The sequence below is a fragment of the Mya arenaria genome, chromosome 7 (genome assembly GCF_026914265.1).
Source record: "Mya arenaria isolate MELC-2E11 chromosome 7, ASM2691426v1".
Lineage (NCBI taxonomy): Eukaryota > Metazoa > Mollusca > Bivalvia > Myida > Myidae > Mya > Mya arenaria.
This window is the reverse complement of record NC_069128.1, coordinates 521,145-541,993: the sequence shown is the minus strand read 5'-3', so window position 1 is coordinate 541,993 and position 20,849 is coordinate 521,145. Positions and strand designations below refer to the sequence as shown.

The window sequence follows — 20,849 nt, the reverse complement described above, 5'->3', positions numbered from 1 at the left end:
TGATAGCTTGTACAACTCCCGCATCATATGTGAATATACCAATTTCAAGAGAGAAAGTTACGTAGAAATAACTGAACTTGGAAACATTCAGATATAATTCTAAGCAGGAAGTATGAAGATGGTGTTTATTTTTAAATAATATACTTCAAAACACCGAGAAAATTCAATCCAACTTAATAATGATTGGAACTTTTGAGCGGACGCCTTCTACCGATTAAAGTTAAATACTCACAATTCGCTGATCCAGGTTTTTTGTTAAACATTATTTGATTTAAGTGCAAATGTGACTCTAAAGATGAAAGCTTGGAATGTTTTGCCGGATGCCGAGGATGGCATGGATGCTAAACTGTCAGTCCATTTAAGACATGGCGGCAATCCAATCATTTATCGGTAAAGCTATTTAAAAGCGTGAGTTTTCTATTTGATGTGTTTAATTTTGTCTATTTAAATATGCGATGTTTATAAAACTGTGTCTTTCGTTCGCTGTCGATTGGGATTTCTTTCGACGTAAAAAACGTGCATTTGTCTCCAAACAGGATTCTTTTTAATGTTTGACTACTGGGATTGTCCCTGTAGTTTCCATTGTACGATGTTTGTTATTCAAAACAATCAAAAAATTATGACACATATTAATGACACAAACAAACATCAAATCCAACAGTTCATGTCAACATTGTAAACAAATAGTTCATACATTACATCAAAACGTACCATTTTAGACTAAATTCAGATTTTTTGAAATGTCTTTATCCGGAAAGGCACACGTAGTGTAATATATTGTCCAATGTCGTTCGCGCTGCATGCTTAAGTAAAAATGACTATAAACTGATTTGTCCGCTCTCTTTTCGGTTTCTTTCACTGTCCGTTGTTTTCTTTCTATGAATTTTGAAAACATTGATTTCGGATGTATTGTTTGAATCAAAAGCGCATGCGGTGAAATAAACTGTGCGGGTTCTTAAAAATAAACATAAGAAATTAACGACATGATATGGGTTAAACTAATTGTATTATAGCCAACCGGGTTCGCTTCGTTATAAATATATGGCATTCTATTGTTTATCAAAATCGCGTAAGTAACGTTTTTCAAAATCGCCAAATTTACAAATATCAACCATAGGGGGAGGGTGCGTTGTTTTGACACACCCCTTTGACTACGCCCTCCCCCATTTTCTTTAAAAAATATCCCAGGCTTATTAAAAATGATGGGGGAACTGTTACTCATGATAACTTACATTAATGACTCTGCTCAGGAGGCCATAAATTTGTCAAAAAACAAAACATGTATCGTGATAGATATATGGTTTCTCTTAGGCACAAGTGTTGAATTGATGATACAATAGAAGGATAATGCATTTTAGTCTGGAATTTCGGTGAAATTAGCGGGTAGTTGGTTCGTCGAGTATTTTTGAATTTCGGGTATGAAATCGCATTTATTTTCAAGTAAAGTGTATAATTTCTTAAAGATTGGTATTAACTCTACAAGGAAAGCCCAAAAGTGTAGAGTTTGGTTGCGATTTGACAAAGTTATGGCCTCTTGAGCAGGGTCATCTCAGCAAATATGAGGAAATACATGGGCAAGTCGTCAACCTTAACAAAGATAATATAATAAAAATTCACATTTTTGTTTGTAAGTTATCATAAGTAACAGTTCCCTAATCATTATTTATAAGCCTGGGATTGTTTTTTTAAAAATGCGGGGGGGGTGAAGGGGCGTGGTCAAAGGGTGTGTCAAAACAACGCCACCTGCCCCTGTGATATCAACTACTCATGAAGGCTGTCATTAACTAAGTAGTTTGAATACTTTTTACGATTTGCAAAACTAGATAGGAAAATATTTTTCTTACAAAGTGCAATCGATCATATCATGAACGAGGACCATTAAACTGCTAAAGTTATTATTTTATCATATTCATCTTTGTCACGTCATGCAGATTGGTTTTCAATTAAATTACGATAGTGTTGTGAGTACATCCATTTGAATCAAAACAATCTGTTAGTGTGTGCATTGGGGAGGATAAGGGTAATGCAATAAGCATTTATCGCCTTTTCAAATATTGCATTATCAATCTAAAAAGGTTAATTAGGTCACTTCGTCATCGCCTGATAAAGCATAATTAAGCGACTCAGCATTTCAATGCGACATTCTTTTAGATCTGCTTTTCTAATAAAGTTCTAAAGTATCCCCACTTGAACTCGAAATTGTGTTCGCTAGAGACAATGCATACATATAAAAATCCCTTATATTTACGAGTAAAATTTTGTTTGAAATCAAGAGCTGTAATCGGTTATTTTTTGACAAGAACTATTATGGTACAGATAAGATATTTAACGCCGCAATAATAAACAATTGACATATGGTATGTAACCCTTTTCTAGTAACGAAAGTAAGGACAATTTTAAATTCTTATATGTATGCACGAAGCATTTACCATTCCCGTGTGACTCATTGACGGAGCTCCGAGTGAAAATCGAAAACTAAGACCCATTGAGTCCGAAACAATTAAAGATAGGCCATTGCTACCGATACATGGTATCATCTAAAATATTATATTCTCTTAAAACCATGTTAAATTGTTTATTTAACATGTAATTATCTTCAAGATTCCCTTGTTTAACCTTTCTTGTTGCACTAACAGTATTAAATGATTTCGAAGAATGAAATTGGAACAATATGTATATGTAAAATGCGGAACATCTAACTAATGTTACCGATGTGACAGCATGCATCTTTAAGCTATTATACTTGTATCTAAGCTTGACATGTAAGACTTTATTTTAAATTTAGGTCATATCCGTTTTATTTCTGCACAAATAGCTGCGCAATACGTTATTTTTATGATATATTTGCAAGTGCGCATGTGCGGCATTGGTTGCAATGCCTAACAACTAGCCGTTTGGCATTGTGTGTTTACAGCTGTTGTGTAGAGGGGGATTTTTTGGATGAAGACCGCCCGACTCCTGTCGGGAGAGGTATTGTGATATTTAGATCATGCGTTGTCTTCATATTTGAGTGGAAATAACAGAAACTTTGTGTTCAGCATACTACAAGGTAATTTTTGGAAAGCGTATGCATTTTTGTTGTTGTTTTATTTAGTTGAAAAATAGGGGGAAAATGATAATACGTTCTTTAATACTGTTGTTGAAAAATAAGAAGTTTCACTCATGAAACATTTATCTTATAAAGAAAATAGAAAGCTCTTATTTATGTGTAGAACTGCTTTTTGTTACAAGAAAAGTGTGTATAGTTGGTTCCCGAATTTGCATTAATCAGGGAATTAAGGTAGACGGATATTTAGGATGAATATTGTAAGCGACACACATATTTCAACAAACATTGCAGGACATTGAAGTTTTTCTCATTTGATTACTAATGTTTTCTTTACGACTTATTATAAAACAGTATATGCGCTTGAAGTCATGTTGCATAATGGAGTTTGTATTATTTTGTTTTAGAACGTTTTGATACGTAAACTGATTACATGCTTAAGTTTATTTAATACAAACAATTATCGGAACATCTTTGGCTACAATTGGAACATGAACTGGATTTTCAACCATTTAAGTTCTGCAAAAACAGCTCTAGTCTCAATATAAGATGTTAAAACAATTATGTGGAGTTCGCGGTAACGACAAGCGTACTTTTTCATAATTAATTAATAATAGTTTATGTATCTAATTATTGTACATGTTCATTTCTTGAAACCTTGTAGTCTTACCGCAGTAAAACAGATTTTAGAAATTACTGATATTTATAATTATTTATATTTTGTGATGGTGTTTTGGTTAGCAGAATCTATTTAACCATTCCAAGTTATCATTAGAATCAATTACCGTACTGAAATGTTTATCAATAATACATTGAATTGAAAATGTTTTTAATCTGGGTACACAATCGCTCCTCTGATTATGATAAAACAGGCCTCTGATCTTTAAGTAGACATACAGGTCGAATATTTGTTGTGATATTTAGGCAAATTACCAACAAAAAACAATTATATTTACAACTTAAAAGTCACTGCCAAAGATAACTGCAATGTTTGCAAAGATTTTCATTTAAACGTCAAATGATCTTGAAGGTTTAACGTTACATTATTTTACATTGACAATCTGTTGAGCATATATATTTCAATGTTCTACACTGCGGTACAAGACAAAAGCATGACCCTAAATTTCAAAGCTTCAATTCCAGCGGAACCATTACAGTGACCTTGTCAGCATATATATTTTTAATGAGCTTTTGAAAATAGCAATGCTTGCTGTAAAAACAAAACGGTCACTCAAAACTTGTGAAAGAGAATATTATTTCTAAATGAAAGTGTCGTGATGCATTAAATTCAATTTTATTTGCAGCCATTAGATACCCAAAGTAAAATTCATTTGTTACTGCGAAGATGGGTGTACACTTAGTTAAAATTGGTGTTGACGGCCCCATTTTCTTGTGAATATTGAAAACAGTGGATTTTCTTGAAAGGAAAGTTTCAGTTTTGTTAAACATTATAAGAGACTCAGTGATAGTTTTTTTTGAGACATGCTCTTGAGCAAAGCGTGTCGTTCTGACCACCCAAATGTATTAATTATCTAGGAAATAAGTGCCTAAACATAACTGAATAGTGGAAACCTTTCGAAGATTTAATAATTTTTCTAAGACATCTGATATACATCATGTGTATTTCATGGAAGTACGAACAGGTTTATAACAGTCTTTTACCACTGTCAATTTGTACTTTTCAATCACGTAGTTTTCACTGCAATGTTCTTTTTTAAAAGGCTATTCTGTCCCCTCGAACGTTGACTTAATAGGGCCACCTTAAAGTTCTATTTTAAGGTTAAAAATGTTTATTTTCACCAAATGCATTTTATAAAGGTATTATGTAATTTAAGAAACAAATTAATGAAATTGCTATTAAATCATAGTCAGAATTTGTTTGATAACCTCCCTTTAATATATCATATTATAATAGTAGCGTCATTATCGTGTTATTAAAAATGTAATCCATGCAAATATATTATAAAGTTGATCAATAAAAATAAAAATATAAAATAATGACTATGCTAAAACCTCAAATGCACGATTACATCTTTGCGTCTTAATGATAGATGGCTCATGCTAAATATACGTTTATAATCGTGAGACTAGGCTGGAGGTATCGCCGAAATGTCTGCGGTAGCATGATCTTGCAAGATAATCTTAAAAGTACCTATTTACAGATGATAAAATTAAATCACATTTTGCAGCTTAGTTTTGTTGTAAGCCTTAAAATAACAGATATACAAATGAATATTGCTGACGAAAATCCGCGACCTGTTGCATGATCTTTATCGATGGTTCACGATTTGCTGTCGCAAGTAATCATGCCTTACGTGTACTGTAACAAGATCACACGTTAACCAAAGGGTGCGACATATTACTCTATTTACAACAATTGATTAAAGACTTCTGTGACCTCCTGCGCTAAACCAACTATGCGATCATTAAAGACACGGTGCCTATTGTGACTGCGATACATGATTTATAATAGGGTCGCTTTACTACGATTGATATCATGCAACCACCGGCGGTATCATTTATCGACAGATCGCGTTAAAATACAATGTAAACAAGGAATTTCGATAAACATACAAATTGCTATATTGTGGAGAAAATTAGGCTTCTCATTCAATCTTCATTACTTCAGAGGCTATGCAAGTTTCCCTTTTTAAACTACTTCCATGAAAATCAAGAAAATCAGAAAATCAGCATTTTATGCTCCCTCATTTGCCTTCAATCATATATTACGATCCTGATGGAATGAAACCTAAATCCAGGACTGAGTTTTTTCAATGGTATTGAGAACACAACTCAAGAAACCTTTGATTTTAAGAAATAAGTATTCCTTCTTCCATAAAAGTGCCGTTTATATGCTGATTGTTCGTTTACATCCACCTAAGCTGATTGTGGTATCGATCCATTTGGAAAATGCATAGCAAGTTCATCCGCATAAAATTTTGTGCGGTAATGATTTTATAACAGGAAAGCATTGCAATTATTTCATCTTTGACGCCATTCAGTCTATCACTGGTTGTATTATGAAGTACAAAAAAAAACATAATTATACAACACGGAGAAATATGGGCGGGGGAGAGCAAAAAGAATCTTATCAGATTAAGGGTCAACATGAATGCAATGGTATAAAATATGCCCTTCAATATCACTGCAAGAAAAATATATTAAAGAACAATGCTTCACCATTATCTGTTAATCGGAATGTGAATTTAACAATGAGATCCACAATATTGAGCGAGTCCTTTTGAGTTTTTCCTGTTTTCAACAAACACAATCATTTACCAAGAGATAGATAGGAATTAAAGGCAAACCCATAGCAATAAGTTAACATAAAATAAATGAACATTGTCCAAATATATATATACAACAAGCTTGGATTCCCTCCACATGACTTATTTCACTGGCGACGTCAGATATAACCTTATTCAGTGTAAATATTGGTATGAGTGAACAAACGGTGTTAACTAAACGGACATTTACTTCATCTTTTTCAGATTTCACCATGGGTGTTGATATACAAACCTACCGAGCTCGAATAGGAACGAACAAGTTTGCATTCGGCTCTGATGTTGTAACTTCAAGAATATCAGTCAACTTCAGCCTTTTCTTGAAAAGCACAACGGTTTCTCTCTTCTTGGTTGTTATGTGCCTTGTGCTGAGGTCAGGCGCCTTCGAGTTCAGTCTTATAGATGCCGGTGAGTTTATGCATCCACTGTATGTATGCATATTCCCTGTGCATTCCCTGTGCATTGCTTCAAACATTATTAAAATTAATTATTCACGTGTTCTGATGGACCAGTAAATAAATTTTAATACTATCAAGCAGTGTTGCTAAGCTTTTGGAGTGAACATCGATGGTCAAATAAAAATAAATACAAATATGTGTAAATATTGCTAGGATAAGGAAGTTTGCAGGTTTGTTAATTTCACCAGGTGTATTTCATTAAAAACGATTTGTTTTATTAAATGTGCATTTTCTACCCGTATATTTAAGTGTAAGGTATACAAAATTAAATGTTAAGAAAGATACAGAAGGAAGCGACAGAGCACATTTAATATATATGCAATAACGTCTTTATAGTTGATATAGCTAATGAGACGAAGGCAGAACAGAATTTGGAGTCGCAGTTGCCAAGTATAGATGCAGTCCGATATATACCTGTCATTTTGGGTCCTTTGTGGAACTGTTTGGTATTAAAACAGAGAGTTGCAGGGTTAACGGGGGCAGTTCTATTTATCGGTTTACTCTTACTCAAAGGGGGAATAGAACCGAACCCAGGACCTAAACCAGGTAAACTAATACTTATTATATTGGCTTGACAAGTTGATTAATAATAAATTCTTTAATTCATTGACATACTTGTTATGAAATAATTTGCTCAAAGTCAAAGTATCTTTGAGACGTCGATTGCCAGGAAGCGACCATAGAAACAAAACAATTTATTAAAACTCAACTCCATCAATTATTTCATCTGCTATATGCTTTCCGATGAGTTATCGAGATTTATCAGTGAAATATAATTGACCTTTCACTGTTTCAACATTGAAATTATTAATTTGATATTTTTCAATATTTTGCATTTTTTTACGTTCAAATCAAATTAATGCGAACAATTTCAACGACGTCATTACGTAACGTTCGCATACAATTTAGTAGACAAACAGTAATGTAGATATTTAATGAATTGCAATGTCAATTTTATGAACTGTGAATGCTTAAAAACAAAGCATTTTTACACTTGAACGCAGAATTTAACTAGTGTAATGCTGTATTGTTTTTGTTGTTGTTGTTTTTGTAACCGACAGTGAACTTCTACATTAGCGCTTTACAACATGTTTGTTTAATTTTTTCATTGTTCCTTTTTATCGGAACTATATATACTTTTTGAAGGTAGTTATGTTTTCCATATAAAAATGGTAAAAGTAAAAGTGATCTTATATGCCTAGTATGATAACAATACCGCTAGAGAGCGGTGTGAATTTTAAAACAGTTGATGTTTTCTAATGTGACTTAGCTCTAGTGTGGAGACAGATGTTAGCTCATATAAATCAACAAAACTGCACGTTTACAAACTGTTATATTTTTATCTCTGTTGCTTCGCTGCGCATTTACTGCCATTGGGGAACCAACTCGAAGTCAGGCATATGTCCTTTTCAGAGGAAATAACGTGCCAGATAGAGAGACCACTTAACCGGTTAATTCAGGTCCGGGAATGTTTTTTTCATGTTAAGAAGACAATGTGTCAATATGTGTTTTTGATAAAGAAGCTTCAATGAATGTGCGTTAATTAAACATTTCAGAATTTCCTATGGTTATCGGTCTTACAGACAAGATAAAACTGACAGTAAAGTGTGGCAAGTTACATAAAGTACGGAACGCGTGCTTGTTGGTGGATTATGGTTTTGTACTGCAAAATCAAGAGGTTTTAAGGGTCCCTTTTCCGGTTTGGGATGAGTATAAACCATATTCGGCGGTGAGTATAGCCTATAAGAAACATTATAAGAAATATGTGATATTTCTTTGTTTCCATGTAAGACAGAAATACAAATCACCGACTGAGAGCAAAAGTGGGTTTTTTTTGTCCGATTTCAACGACCAATATGCAATGACTTTGTTTACTTGGTGTTTTGCTCGTTCGCCCCAATATCTGAAACAAATCGTTGAATGTAACAACATCTTCTAGTTGCATATCGAATGACAGATTAAATTAATGTTATGGAGGAACGTCAATGGGATACGCATAGCGTATTGTTAAAGTTAAGAATATAGCAATTTTGAAGAAGTCAGAGGTTGATAACTAAATTCACTAAGTCAGCTCGTCTAATAAACGAAATAGAAGTCATGTAACACAAGGAGACCGATTGACTATGATTTTTGTTTTGAGATTATACCAACACTGAGCAATGAATAAATTGTAACAAACTGTTCATTAACGCAATGCCTCTGTTACCTTAGAAGAAACTTTGACAAATACCGCTAACGCTTCCAAAATGGTATTTTGCAAGGAAAACTGAGATTTAAAGTAAAAATGTTCTCTTTGTCGCAGTTCACTGAAAATACAGTTTTCGTTGTAATCCAAATAACGCAATTCATACTACCTAAACTAATTGTATTTAAATATTTCTGAAAGGCTTCATTTATTGAAAGGAGATGTGAACTAATTTCATTTTCTTCTCGCTTTTTCGATGAGTCAACTATGATGGAATACACTGTCATAAAATTATCTAATAACGTTTGTAAAATGTTTCGTGTTAATCTCTTTGATTTCGCGATAATTATCCAGCTATTTAGTTAATACTCGTGTAACCTTTTTTATGTATAACTTTAAATAAGAGTCATACGCTGCTGTCATCACTGATTGTAAAAAATGAATGTACGTAAATATATTATAGATATTGAAGTATTATGGCTTGTATTCTTTTTGTTGAATTTCGTATGATGACAAAATGTACAATTATTATATGTACAGATCAACGTCGAAACATTTGGAAATAATTTGAAGAAAGCCCTTGTTCAAGGTTTCACGCAGTGCGAAGAAAGCCCTTTTTCCACAGTTGCATTTTCACCTATCGTAGCAGGTACTATAACTTTATTACGCGGAATGAAACCGTATGTTTTGTAACATATTATTTATTCAAACGATTTCCAGGCGACCTGCTTTATTACAGATTTAACTCTGATGTCTTACAAGCCGCCTTCAGATTTTAGTATATGTTTATTTTTTATACGAGTTTAATTCCATGACCGAGTTGTCTGTATTCTGTGTTTATAGAACTTATATACAAGGATTGGCAAAATAAATAGTTCATAATTACATATCATGTGTATATACATTGCTTACGTATAATGTTCATCATGTTTTTTTCCGTCCGGATTTATAATACATAACATGTGTTTACAGTCCCCGATCCAGACAGGAAATACATCATTGTCTTTTTTCTTGCATGCCTTAAGTTATTCAATTGTGACAAAAACGTATAAATCGCATGCTTTTACATTTCACGAAAAGACGTGACTGACGGTGTCTACTGAGGTCATGACGAGTAGTTCCTCTAAAAGTCGTGTTTTTAAACATTAATTTTCTTATTATTATTAAGATTTGTGTCAAAATATTTTTAATGGCACTCTATTGAAATGTCATAATTCCATTTTCGTCAACTATGTAGTAAATAATTTTGGGCGTTGTTGCACTTGACTCATCTGGCAAAAGGGGTGCCAAATGGAATGTTTCGAAACGGCCAAGTTCAACGGAAATGCTTGTCCGCTGAGCAAGAAAATAAAGGATTAGGAAAATATAGCTGTATAATCTGAACCAATGTTGCTCAACGCTTTTAATGAATGATCTTGATATTGAGCATTTGAATATGGACATACAAATCGTTTACTTTGAGGCAAAGGAATATAGTTTTGCATGATTACTTACCCATCCGTTATTTGAAGGGTATCCTTAATTTGGACGCCCGTAATTTCCTTGTGCCGTTTGTTGTCTCGTTGAATGTCTGTTGAACTTAGATGTTTGTTACTTTAAAGTTTAGTCTCCTGTAGTATCCATGGACTTGTCATTATCTTACAAATCTAACTCAGTATATTTTCCAAATAGGTAACAGTTGTCAAGAATTGTCGGAAGTTTATATTGGATTTGGAATCCTTGAATTTCGCAAAGAGACGAAAGGAACATTACGAGAGATTCAAATTGTCGGCGAGGATGAGAAGATTTTATTTGATATACACCATTGTTTGGCATACATGGTGCAATCAAATACACAGCCTCCGTGGTTTGACATCTCCATTTTCATAACAACGGATGTTGCAATTGCTGAAGAAGCCAACGTTAAATTAACTGGGAGAGCAAGACACAGTTCCATTAGTGCAGGTTAGATGCTTTTAATTATGGTGGATTGATTCTACTAACGAAAATATAATATATTGGTATCAACAAATGAAAAATTCATTCAAGTAAAAAAGGAACAAAGTAGCAACGCCGCTATATGAAGAAGCCAGGCGTTTAATGTGTGCAATATTTTGTTTTGAGAATTAATATACAGATCGTCACCTTCTAACCTCAAATAATATATACAGCTTGTTGAACAACTGCACCTCATAGCAAAAAAAACAATTTATTTAAAACTGAGTTCATATTTAATGCAAATTACATCAAACCCAGGATATGTTTCACACGAGCATGCTTAATATCTGTTGCATATATCTGTATTATGTAATGAACTATAATGTTATGAAACTTTTTTCATATTTTTATTATTAATGAGCCTGACCTTTATCCCAAAGACCCCAGACGTAATCCAAAAGTACAACCCCGTACTAATTTGTTATATACTAGGTTCCATAGCCATGATTTATTGCAAAGAGAAAGCATGGTTTAAGCTTTGTAAACAGCTACCTTTACGTTCATAATACTGACTCCAAAAGCTATTATTAGATATGTCTACATAAAGCCTACATATAACCTTCGGCAAAACAAGTTAAATCGCTCTCAATCTGTTCTAATTGAAATTATTATGAATAAACCGTAATGGACTTTGTTTAACTACTAACTTGACGTTGATCAATAGTAATCTAAAGGTGTGCCTACAAGAAAAAAATCATCACTATTCATCAATTTTATCTAAAGTTATAAATAATTTGTCAACTTCTAACAGAGACCTTAAACCTACTGTTCCAAAGCAATCCCAGGGTTTGTCTTTACGTAAGCGTCCTACACAATACGTTTCATCTCTAACAAAAATGATTTAGCTGATATTAATTTTCTTTTTTAATTTATAGTCACCTTGACCTTGATCCTACTGATACCAAATACAATCATAATGTATGTTAACATTACCTTGCTCTATATATACAAAGTGTCAACAATTTAAGTTATTCCTATCTTAACTTATTGAATAGAGTCCATTTTTTCTAGTTGTGGTACCAGCGACGTTAACCACACCGACCGAAAAAGCGACCTAAAGCAACCTCTTCACATACAAGTTTCATCACTAAACGCCAATTATTGCAATAGTTATTCAGCGGAATCAATATTTTTGCCTTGATCATAATGATCCAAACTGTTATACAACTCGCTTGATCAGCAAAGAATTCGCGATCTTATGCAGAAACAATATTTTCAATTTAAGTTATAGCGACCATGAAATTAACCCAACAATCCCATGATACGTATTTACATTGCTACCTAAAACACCAAGTATCGTCACTATCCATTTATGCTAACTTAGGTAATTGTGATGAAACCACTTTTCAATGACGTGTTTTACTGTTCGTTTCAGCGACTTTGAACTTGACCCCACAAATCAATCCAAAGATACGTCGTCACATAATTATAGGTTTCACACTATCCTTTGATGCTTATTACGTTGTTGAGCTGGACAATACCTGTTATAGCAGTCTCATCCACTCGCCCTCAAACGCAGTACTTGGGAATCCACGAATAGCCTGTTTGTACTATTAAATATTGAACGAGTATTTATGGCTTATAAGAATTGTTGGGATAAGAGTGAGGTTTGTGCACATAAACTGGTTTAAACTCCCAGTAAATTTACATTTTACTGACCGTGCACAAACCTCACTCTTATCCCAACAATTCTTATAAGCCATAAATATATATATAGTATGTATATATATAACTATATATATAGGCAACGCCAAAGACATAGAACACAAATTCACAAACAAGAAACATAAAACAGCACACAACTCCACAAACAGCACAGTGCATAAATACTATATATATATATATATATATATATATATATATATATATATATATATATATATATATATATATATATATATATATATATATATATATATATATATATATATATATATATATAGTATTTATCTATCTCTCACAGACCGATTCTTTACGGATGCGTATGCGCATAAGGACACATGGAATAGACTGATCACTATGTTACTGGTTCGGTTTTAACATGTATGCGAACTACGGATGCGGACAAGGGAACACGGACAGCATGCACAAGGAATACCGGCGCTATACATTTGGATATCACATACATATTGAAAGCTTTTTAAATGTTGATAAGCATGGGTGAATGGAACAACAATAAAATAATACATAGTTATAACATTTTTCTTTCACTGCAGAAGTGAAAGCAGTTTTCGAGGAGCTCAGTCTGACTGAAAGACTTCGTCAAAAAATTACGCTGAACGAAGCACTGGCTATAGACATTTCGAAGTCCAAAAGTCCGAAATCTGACAGGGGATTATCAGAAACGCCGTGGGCACTTCTTCACGAACTTCTTCACGGCAATTGGGAAGGCAGAGATAACGTACCTGACACACAGCAGGATGATATGGGTGATTGGCTTGAAGAGAATAGTGAACATGGCTCCCAAACGGTAACTGAACTTAGTGCCATGGACATATTTTTGGCCACATTTCATTCATGCGATGGACCTTTGAAACAAGCACTCTTTAAGAAGATGTATCTGTGCAAACTTGCCATGCCCTTTTTGTACCATTCAGTTAAAACGAATGCGCTTCGAGTTTCGTTATGGCCTTTACAACAGTTTCCGATTTCAGATGGTAATTTAGAGCGTTGCGCTTTGACCATGAAAACCAATGTTATAACTTTTGTTCGCCTTGGTAGGCCTCAATTTTCAAAATCAACGTTTCTTAATCGCTTGATCCAAAATAGGAATGACGCATTCTCAATCTTTTTCAACAAAGAATGCAAGTCAGGCCTGTTAAGTCGCGTTCTTTTTAAAAGAGTCGTCGAGATATTTTGGGATACTCCTGCAAATGAAAACAAACTGATAAGAACATATTTAAATGTCAGAAGCGACTTTGCGGAAGAATTCAATTTCCAAACTGATATTTGGAAATGTTTAATTAAAACAACAGATTTATTTGCTGTTATCATTGAGCTTAACGAAATGGTGAGCAATTTTGATAATTATAGCAAACTGCTCATTGAAATACCAAAATGCGTAATATTGTTTTCTGAACACAATGATATCGGGAAAGAAACTAAAATCAGTATACAAGACAAAATAAAAAAGTTACGCAATAATCACAAAGATAAATTTAAAGTTATTTCGTCACATGAAAAGGGAACAGAAAAGGAAACTGAAAAACTGTTGAAAAACATGTTGAGTAACATAGCAGAACATTTGAAAACGTGTCAGGCTGTTCTGATGTTAGAAGAGAGGATCAACAAATTTAACGAAAACAATGGTCACGTATTAGAAGAGGAAGAAAACGAAGACTTAAGTTTAGGAAAGGAATTAGCAAAATGTGTGATGTCAGAGATGACGACTGAAATTGTACAAACAAATGACAAAAACAGCTTTCAAAACTGCATTAGTATTTTAACACCAGTGTCATATTTTGATTCTCCACAATTGATTAAAACGTTGAGATTACAGAACCAGGCAGAAGATCGAAATGAAAGAGAAAAGCATAACAACGATATTTATAACATTCGGAAAGAATGCTTTTCAAATATTTCAAACTCCGTCCGACTTCTAGCAAAATATCTTGTAAATACACGACCACTAAACATGAGGCAAAAGTACTTCATTGGGTGGCTTAGAATTCTTATTGAACAAAAGTTATCTCATTTCTTATGCCAAAAGGCCAAGGACAAAGTAAAATTATTAGACATGATTGCTGAAAGCAAGAACGATCATACAAGCGAAACATCGGATAAGGAAAATAAAGTTCGCTTCTCAGAATTAGATGGGATCATAAAGCTTTCATCTCTTACAGTTGAGCATCTTTTTCGTGAAATGAGTCACATTTATGATTCTATCATTGAATTAGAAGAAGACCCTAAGACTTATTGCTTGCCGAGTGTAAACGACTGTGTGGGCACATTTTCAAATTTAATCATTGAGGGCGAGACAGTTGAACTAATGACGGAGTCCTTTTTCATGCCACGAAGATGGTTGCAAAATATTTTTAAATCACTAGACGGAAGGCTGTCTGTGTATAAAATAAAAACTATCTCCGTCTTAGGGCTACAAAGCTCTGGTAAGTCTACTGTTTTAAATACAATGTTTGGAGTGCAGTTTGCTGTAAGGTCGGGTCGCTGTACCACAGGAATACAAGCAAGGTTGCTTCCTGTGGGGCAACGCAACTCAGACAATGAAAAGTCGAATTACGTTATGATCATAGACTCAGAAGGCCTTAGGTCACCGTTGTTATCCGATGTCTGGAGGCCTACTTCTCTTGATAATGAACTTGCTACATTTGTTACTGGATTAGGAAACTTGTCAATAATCAACGTTATGGGTGAAAAATTAGCAGATATGAAAGACATTCTGCAAGTTGTTATCCACGCTCTTATCAAAATAAAATCGTCACAAAGTCGCATCGCTCTAGGCCATAAATGTTTCTTTATTCATCACAACGTAACAGTTAGTTTTACAGATGTTTATATGAAAGAAGTGTATAGGGATTTTGACTCAACATTAGATTTAGTGGCCCAAGCGGCAGTTGAATCTGAAGGGATTCCAGATATTCATAATGCTAAACATGTCCTTAAGTTTGACGCAGGAAAGGATGTACACCCTGTTCAAAATTTATGGCAAGGTGGTCATTTTTTGAGGCGAATTAGCCCTGAGTACAGTAAGAGTATATTGGAAATAAAAGATAAAGTTATGACACATTTAACCGGTCATGGTTTTAAATCATTCTCTGATTTATCTCAGCTTGCGTTTGACGTCTGGGATGGTATAAATTCGGAAAAATTTATATTCACCTTTCGAAGTAGCATAGAAATGAAAGCATATTTTCAAACAGAAGACCATTTCAAACGCTTAGTCAGAAACATTGGCTTTCTGGTGAGAGACGAACATGCAAATCAATGCTTCATATATATGTCTGACTGTCAGAATGAAAACGAATTAAAAAAGAACAGACAAGAAGTAGTTTCTTTGATTAAAGCTTTCATCTCGAGGAATACAGCTGGAATGAAAAAAGAATTCAGTAAGTTTTTGGAAGAACAGCAAATGGCCAACTTGGGCTCATTGTATGTACAAAGATTCGAAAACGAGTTCCAGGAATTGAACAGACGCACAGAAAATGAAACAAAAAGGTATTTTGATGAACAGTTGGTGAAAATGGAAACATCTACAATAAATTCATCTAGAAGAGCTAAACTAAGGGAAAAAACTGCTGAGATAGTTTCATCCCCAAAAAGTAAAGACGATAAAAAGGCTGAGTTCGATAAAATATGGAGTGACTTTGAGAATGAAATTAAAGCAAAGACTTTCTCTATTAAAGATGATTGTTTGTACAACGATTTTGCTGGACAGTTTAGTCAGACATGTTCCGCTACCCCTAATGTTTTCCACCAGAGGAAAGATAGACAAGAACGTTTTTATGAACGTCTATCTGGTACAGATGGTATAACTAAACACGATTTTAACCTCTCAAAGACGAACTATTGCAATAAATTATTATTTGGGAGAGATTTTGTTCATGACATGGTTTATCCGTGGTTGAGGAGGATAGTTGGGGAATTTGAAAGCCTGATTTCTAATTACAAAACTAAAAGGCGGCTTCTTTTAAAAAGCGATGTAGTAGGCTTTGCTGAAAGCTTTAAACAGTGTCATGACAAACATGTAAAAGATTTAAAAGAAATTGGAATATACGCTAAACCGAGTTTTTCATCAAAACTGTTGGCGGATGGGTTTCATATAGCTTCAGTGGAATTTTTACATCATAATGTAAACTATGATTTAAATACAGGTGTAACATACCAACTTAAGAAATGTAAACACGAAATGTATGCAATCTTTGAAGAAGACCTTGAGGATAGAAATGAAAAAAGCGCAGCGTGCATATTATTTTTTTTTGAACTCGAAAACTGTCTTAAAGGAGTTATACTTTCAAAATTACCAACGTCGCTATGCAAAAGGCTTCTACTCAAAATACCAAATGCGAAACGAAAGCTCATTGCTAGCGTGTGTGAAAATATTGCTACAGATCCTAGTGAGGTTTTTGAATATACCCGGGATCCGAAGCAATTCGCCTTAGAATGGTTTAAGCGTAAATGTTTAGGCTTATTTGACCAAATACTAGAAGACGAATTGAAATGTCATTTAACAGATATTGAAAAAGATATAAAAAATGCACTTAAACAATGCGAGAAACAATGCAAGCAACATAATGAACTAACGACTAATGAGTGGTTAGAACATTTTGAAAAGAAATTCAAACATATTCCAATTGACCCAAAACGATTCCCAGGATTTCTGAACAAAAACAAGTTCAAGCCTGCAGTGCATTTTGCCACAGCAGTATTGGAAGAAAGACAATTAAAAAAAATGTTAAATTCCTTGAAAGATGAACTGAAAATATATGTTACAAAGAATGATTTTACTGATTCTTATGATTTCCGTAACATGTTCGATGATATTTGGGGCTGTCATGAATTGTGTCCGTTTTGCCGCGAACCCTGTATTAAAGGCAAGGATCACACACCTGATTCAAAACACGAATGCCTACAACACAAACCTCCAAGTTTTAAAGGCGTTCATGACAAATTCAACAAAAATTGTTTTGAAGTTTGTAATTACGAAGTAGCTTTAAGAACAAGTGCTTATCGCTGTTCTGATATTAATGGGAAATGTGGTTGCACAAAAAGTAAATTACCAGATATATTTGCGATTATGTTTTCATTTTTAGGAATTCAGTCTGGTGAGTTTCACCTTTACAATAACTTCTCTGAAATCTTTAAAGATTGGGACATAAGAATTTCGAAAGATACACAAGAGTGTTCAAGGTTTTGGGCGTGGTTTTCTGTTTCTTATTACGACAAGATTTGTGGCAAGCTCGTTGGCAAATGTGAAAATATTCCAGAACGATGGAAGAGAATATCAAAGGAAAAAGCAATAGCAAGTTTATATGAAACTTAAGTCTTGACACGATCCGACGACTTTCTTTCTACATGCATAGTCCAGTGATGTAAGAAAGAAACATAAACATGCTGAAAAAATAAGCAGATGAAATCAATATTGTAACGGAAATATATCAAGTATCATATAATTTACAAGAACACTGGTAATTTCTGTGAATGGTTTAGTTGCAAAGTTGGGCTTACGTTAATAGATAAAGGTAGTCGTGTTTAACTCGTGTTTTGATCCGTGATGTGTGACCTTTTGAAGTATTGTATTGTAAAATAACTATACAAGGCAACAGTGTATTTTTCTTATTCAGCTTAAATCAATATGCACACTATTATCAAAACAGAACAATACAAGTTATATTCAAACGTAAGAGAGACCGTGTAATTTTGTAAAATACACAGTTAGCGTTCAGAATAATCACTTTTTATTTCAAAATTGACCTATTTTATTTACTGAAAGCGTGTTATGACAAGGCTATATTTGTATGAATATGTCAAAATATGGTTGCAAACTTTAGTTGTAATGTAGACGGCTTCAACTATAAGTATATATATTGTATTATTTAAAACCTTTTACACTAAAGCACTTCGGCTGACGAGCAGCATTTGACTTTTAAATCCAGGCCATGAACTCGAATCCTATGGTCAGTTATTTTTTTTACCTCCTTTACCCTTTTTGTTGTCCTTTGGTTTAATTTGTATATATATATATATATATATTTAAACTTCGAAATGGTTATTTTAAGGACTTCAAACCGTTATTAATAAGTAATATCTTAATTGTCGTAATTTTTAAATGTCGAGCAATAATATATTATCAATATGTCAACTCAGTTTAGTATCTTTATATAAAATTAGGTAAGTCATGATATGAAATTTCTTTATACGCATATAAAAGTGCATGTAACAACACTGAATGCGGTATTCAAATATATGTATAGGGGTATCTTTTTGTTCCATGCATATTCAAAATGCCGTTGTATTATTGTTCTGTTTTAGGTCATGAAAATACAGTGTACACAATCTAAGAAAGTCATATTTTGCAAGGCTATACAAGGCATATAACAAAGTATGAGAACTTTCTGCTGCTACGTCTCTTTAATTAAAGGAGAATACTTTTTTGAAACACTTTTTGCATTGTACTGGTTTTCCTTTAATAAGCTCGATTAAGAATGTTTTCAAATCCTCATAACATTTTCTCATCTGTTATAGATTCACGAATAATAATGTTTTGATTGTATGAAGTGCTGTGGTTTTCTATTGTCATTAATATAAAAGTACTTTTTTAATATGCATGAAATGTTTAAAGGATCACAGAAAATAATTTGTTAGAAGTAACTGCTTCGAAGGTTTTCGTATCAGAGAAAACAGACTTGCAACCGAAACATGATTACTGTTTTTTGTGTTTTTCTGTGTTGTTTTTGGACGGGGTGGATGGGTATTGATCATTATCATCACTCATTGATGATTAAGCTTCCTTAAGGTATATTAGGCTCACACCTCTTTTTCTTATAGACATTTACGTTGTTGTGTACAAATATGTTTTTTTCTGTTGTTAGATTGTTTGCGATGGTAACAATTAAACATGTAATAACACTGCTCTTACTGATTATGTGGTTAAGATTTCGTAAATAATACTGATATTTCAATATGTTGTTATTGTTGTAAGGGTGTGTATTTCGCTGAGTGCATGTTGGGTTCTGATGCATTAGACTGTTGTAAGTTTTGATTGCAATGCTTTGTAAAATTGGGAAAAGAATATTGTACAAAATGTATAAAATCAGTCGAAACAATATTGATACAACAAATAAATAACATATATCAATTTGAAATGGTTGTAGAATTGACAGCGGTGCAAGTTTTGAGAAAATCCCGCTTAATATGACAAAAACGTGACAAAAACATTTGGAAAAATGCAAAGTTTAATGCATGTAGATTTTATAATTGCAAATTAATTTTACCATGGTCGCACGCAATCATTGATTACATGTTTGAATATGTATCCTGTTTTTTTTTTCCTTTTTGAAACTAAACATTTTTATTATTGTTGTGTTGCTTACTTATACAGAATAATTTGTGCTATGAATCAATAACAATTCTGATTCAAATGTGTTACCTTCTTCAATTGACCAGAAACAAGCCAGACCAAAAATCTAACTGAGCGTAGCACACATGTAGAACCCATTAAATATCCTTCTTATTGAGAGGAAATACATAGAGGCACTTAAAGCTTTGTACTAGTAGTATGTTTGCATTTGGAAAAAGAAAACATACATATAATTTCATCTATTTATATCCAAATATAATTTATAAGACTTGCAAAACATATACGAATACATAATCTTCAGAAGTTACAGCTGTCCAAATGAATGTTTTCCACATGGTTGTATGTAGGCAAAATTTAGAGAATTGACACTGTAAGTACAGCTTTTGCTAATTTGATTATCATAACTCTTGAGTGACTTAGACGATATGGCTAATTATCGAATATGACCAGGATATTCTGCCCACACACATATTGTCTAAATTTGTTGATGATCGGACTAAAGCTTCTGAAGTTATTGACCGACAAGACCCACTTTAGATATGTTTTAAAGTTAAAGGCTGATTACTCTCGAGTGAGTCTAGTAATATCACTGGTTATTAAAGTTGTCCATGACATTATGCATAGACACAATCTGATCAAATTTGGTCATGATTAGACAATGGCATTTAAAGATATTTAAGGAAATTTATTGGACAATACCTGATTAAAGGTAATAATCTTTAAATTTTATGGCGATAAATCTCGAGGCACTAGAACTTTTGAAAACCAGACTGCTTTGAATATAACCAAACATGAGATTTCCATATAAAAGAAAGAGTTTTACAAGATAATAATAATTATAATTATATGTTAATGTCTATTTATT

The 20,849-nt window shown here is 33.3% G+C and overlaps 1 protein-coding gene across 2 annotated transcripts; it reads left to right on the top strand.

Moving 5' to 3' along the window:
* The first annotated feature begins 2,928 nt into the window (after positions 1–2,928).
* LOC128240809 (interferon-induced very large GTPase 1-like) lies at positions 2,929–20,039 on the top strand. 2 transcript variants are annotated; one of them, XM_052957702.1, is made up of 7 exons: positions 2,929–3,049; positions 6,538–6,738; positions 7,134–7,334; positions 8,345–8,517; positions 9,514–9,622; positions 10,645–10,917; positions 13,167–20,039. In XM_052957702.1, the coding sequence occupies exons 2-7, from the start codon at positions 6,546–6,548 to the stop codon at positions 17,945–17,947; spliced, it is 5,730 nt and encodes a 1,909-aa protein (XP_052813662.1). In that variant the 5' UTR covers positions 2,929–3,049; positions 6,538–6,545; the 3' UTR covers positions 17,948–20,039. The 2 variants fall into 2 exon arrangements, with proteins under 2 accessions (XP_052813662.1, XP_052813661.1); XM_052957701.1 differs by having other exon boundaries at positions 7,125–7,334.
* Positions 20,040–20,849: the final 810 nt, after the last annotated feature.

Bases quoted from the DNA above. Each gene is read 5' to 3' on its own strand.
- LOC128240809 (XM_052957701.1), top strand. From the start codon at position 6,546: ATGGGTGTTGATATACAAACCTACCGAGCTCGAATAGGAACGAACAAG. The intron at 7,335-8,344 runs GTAAACTAATAC...TAAACATTTCAG, and splicing joins GAACCCAGGACCTAAACCAG to AATTTCCTATGGTTATCGGT. The intron at 9,623-10,644 runs GTACTATAACTT...TTTTCCAAATAG, and splicing joins ATTTTCACCTATCGTAGCAG to GTAACAGTTGTCAAGAATTG.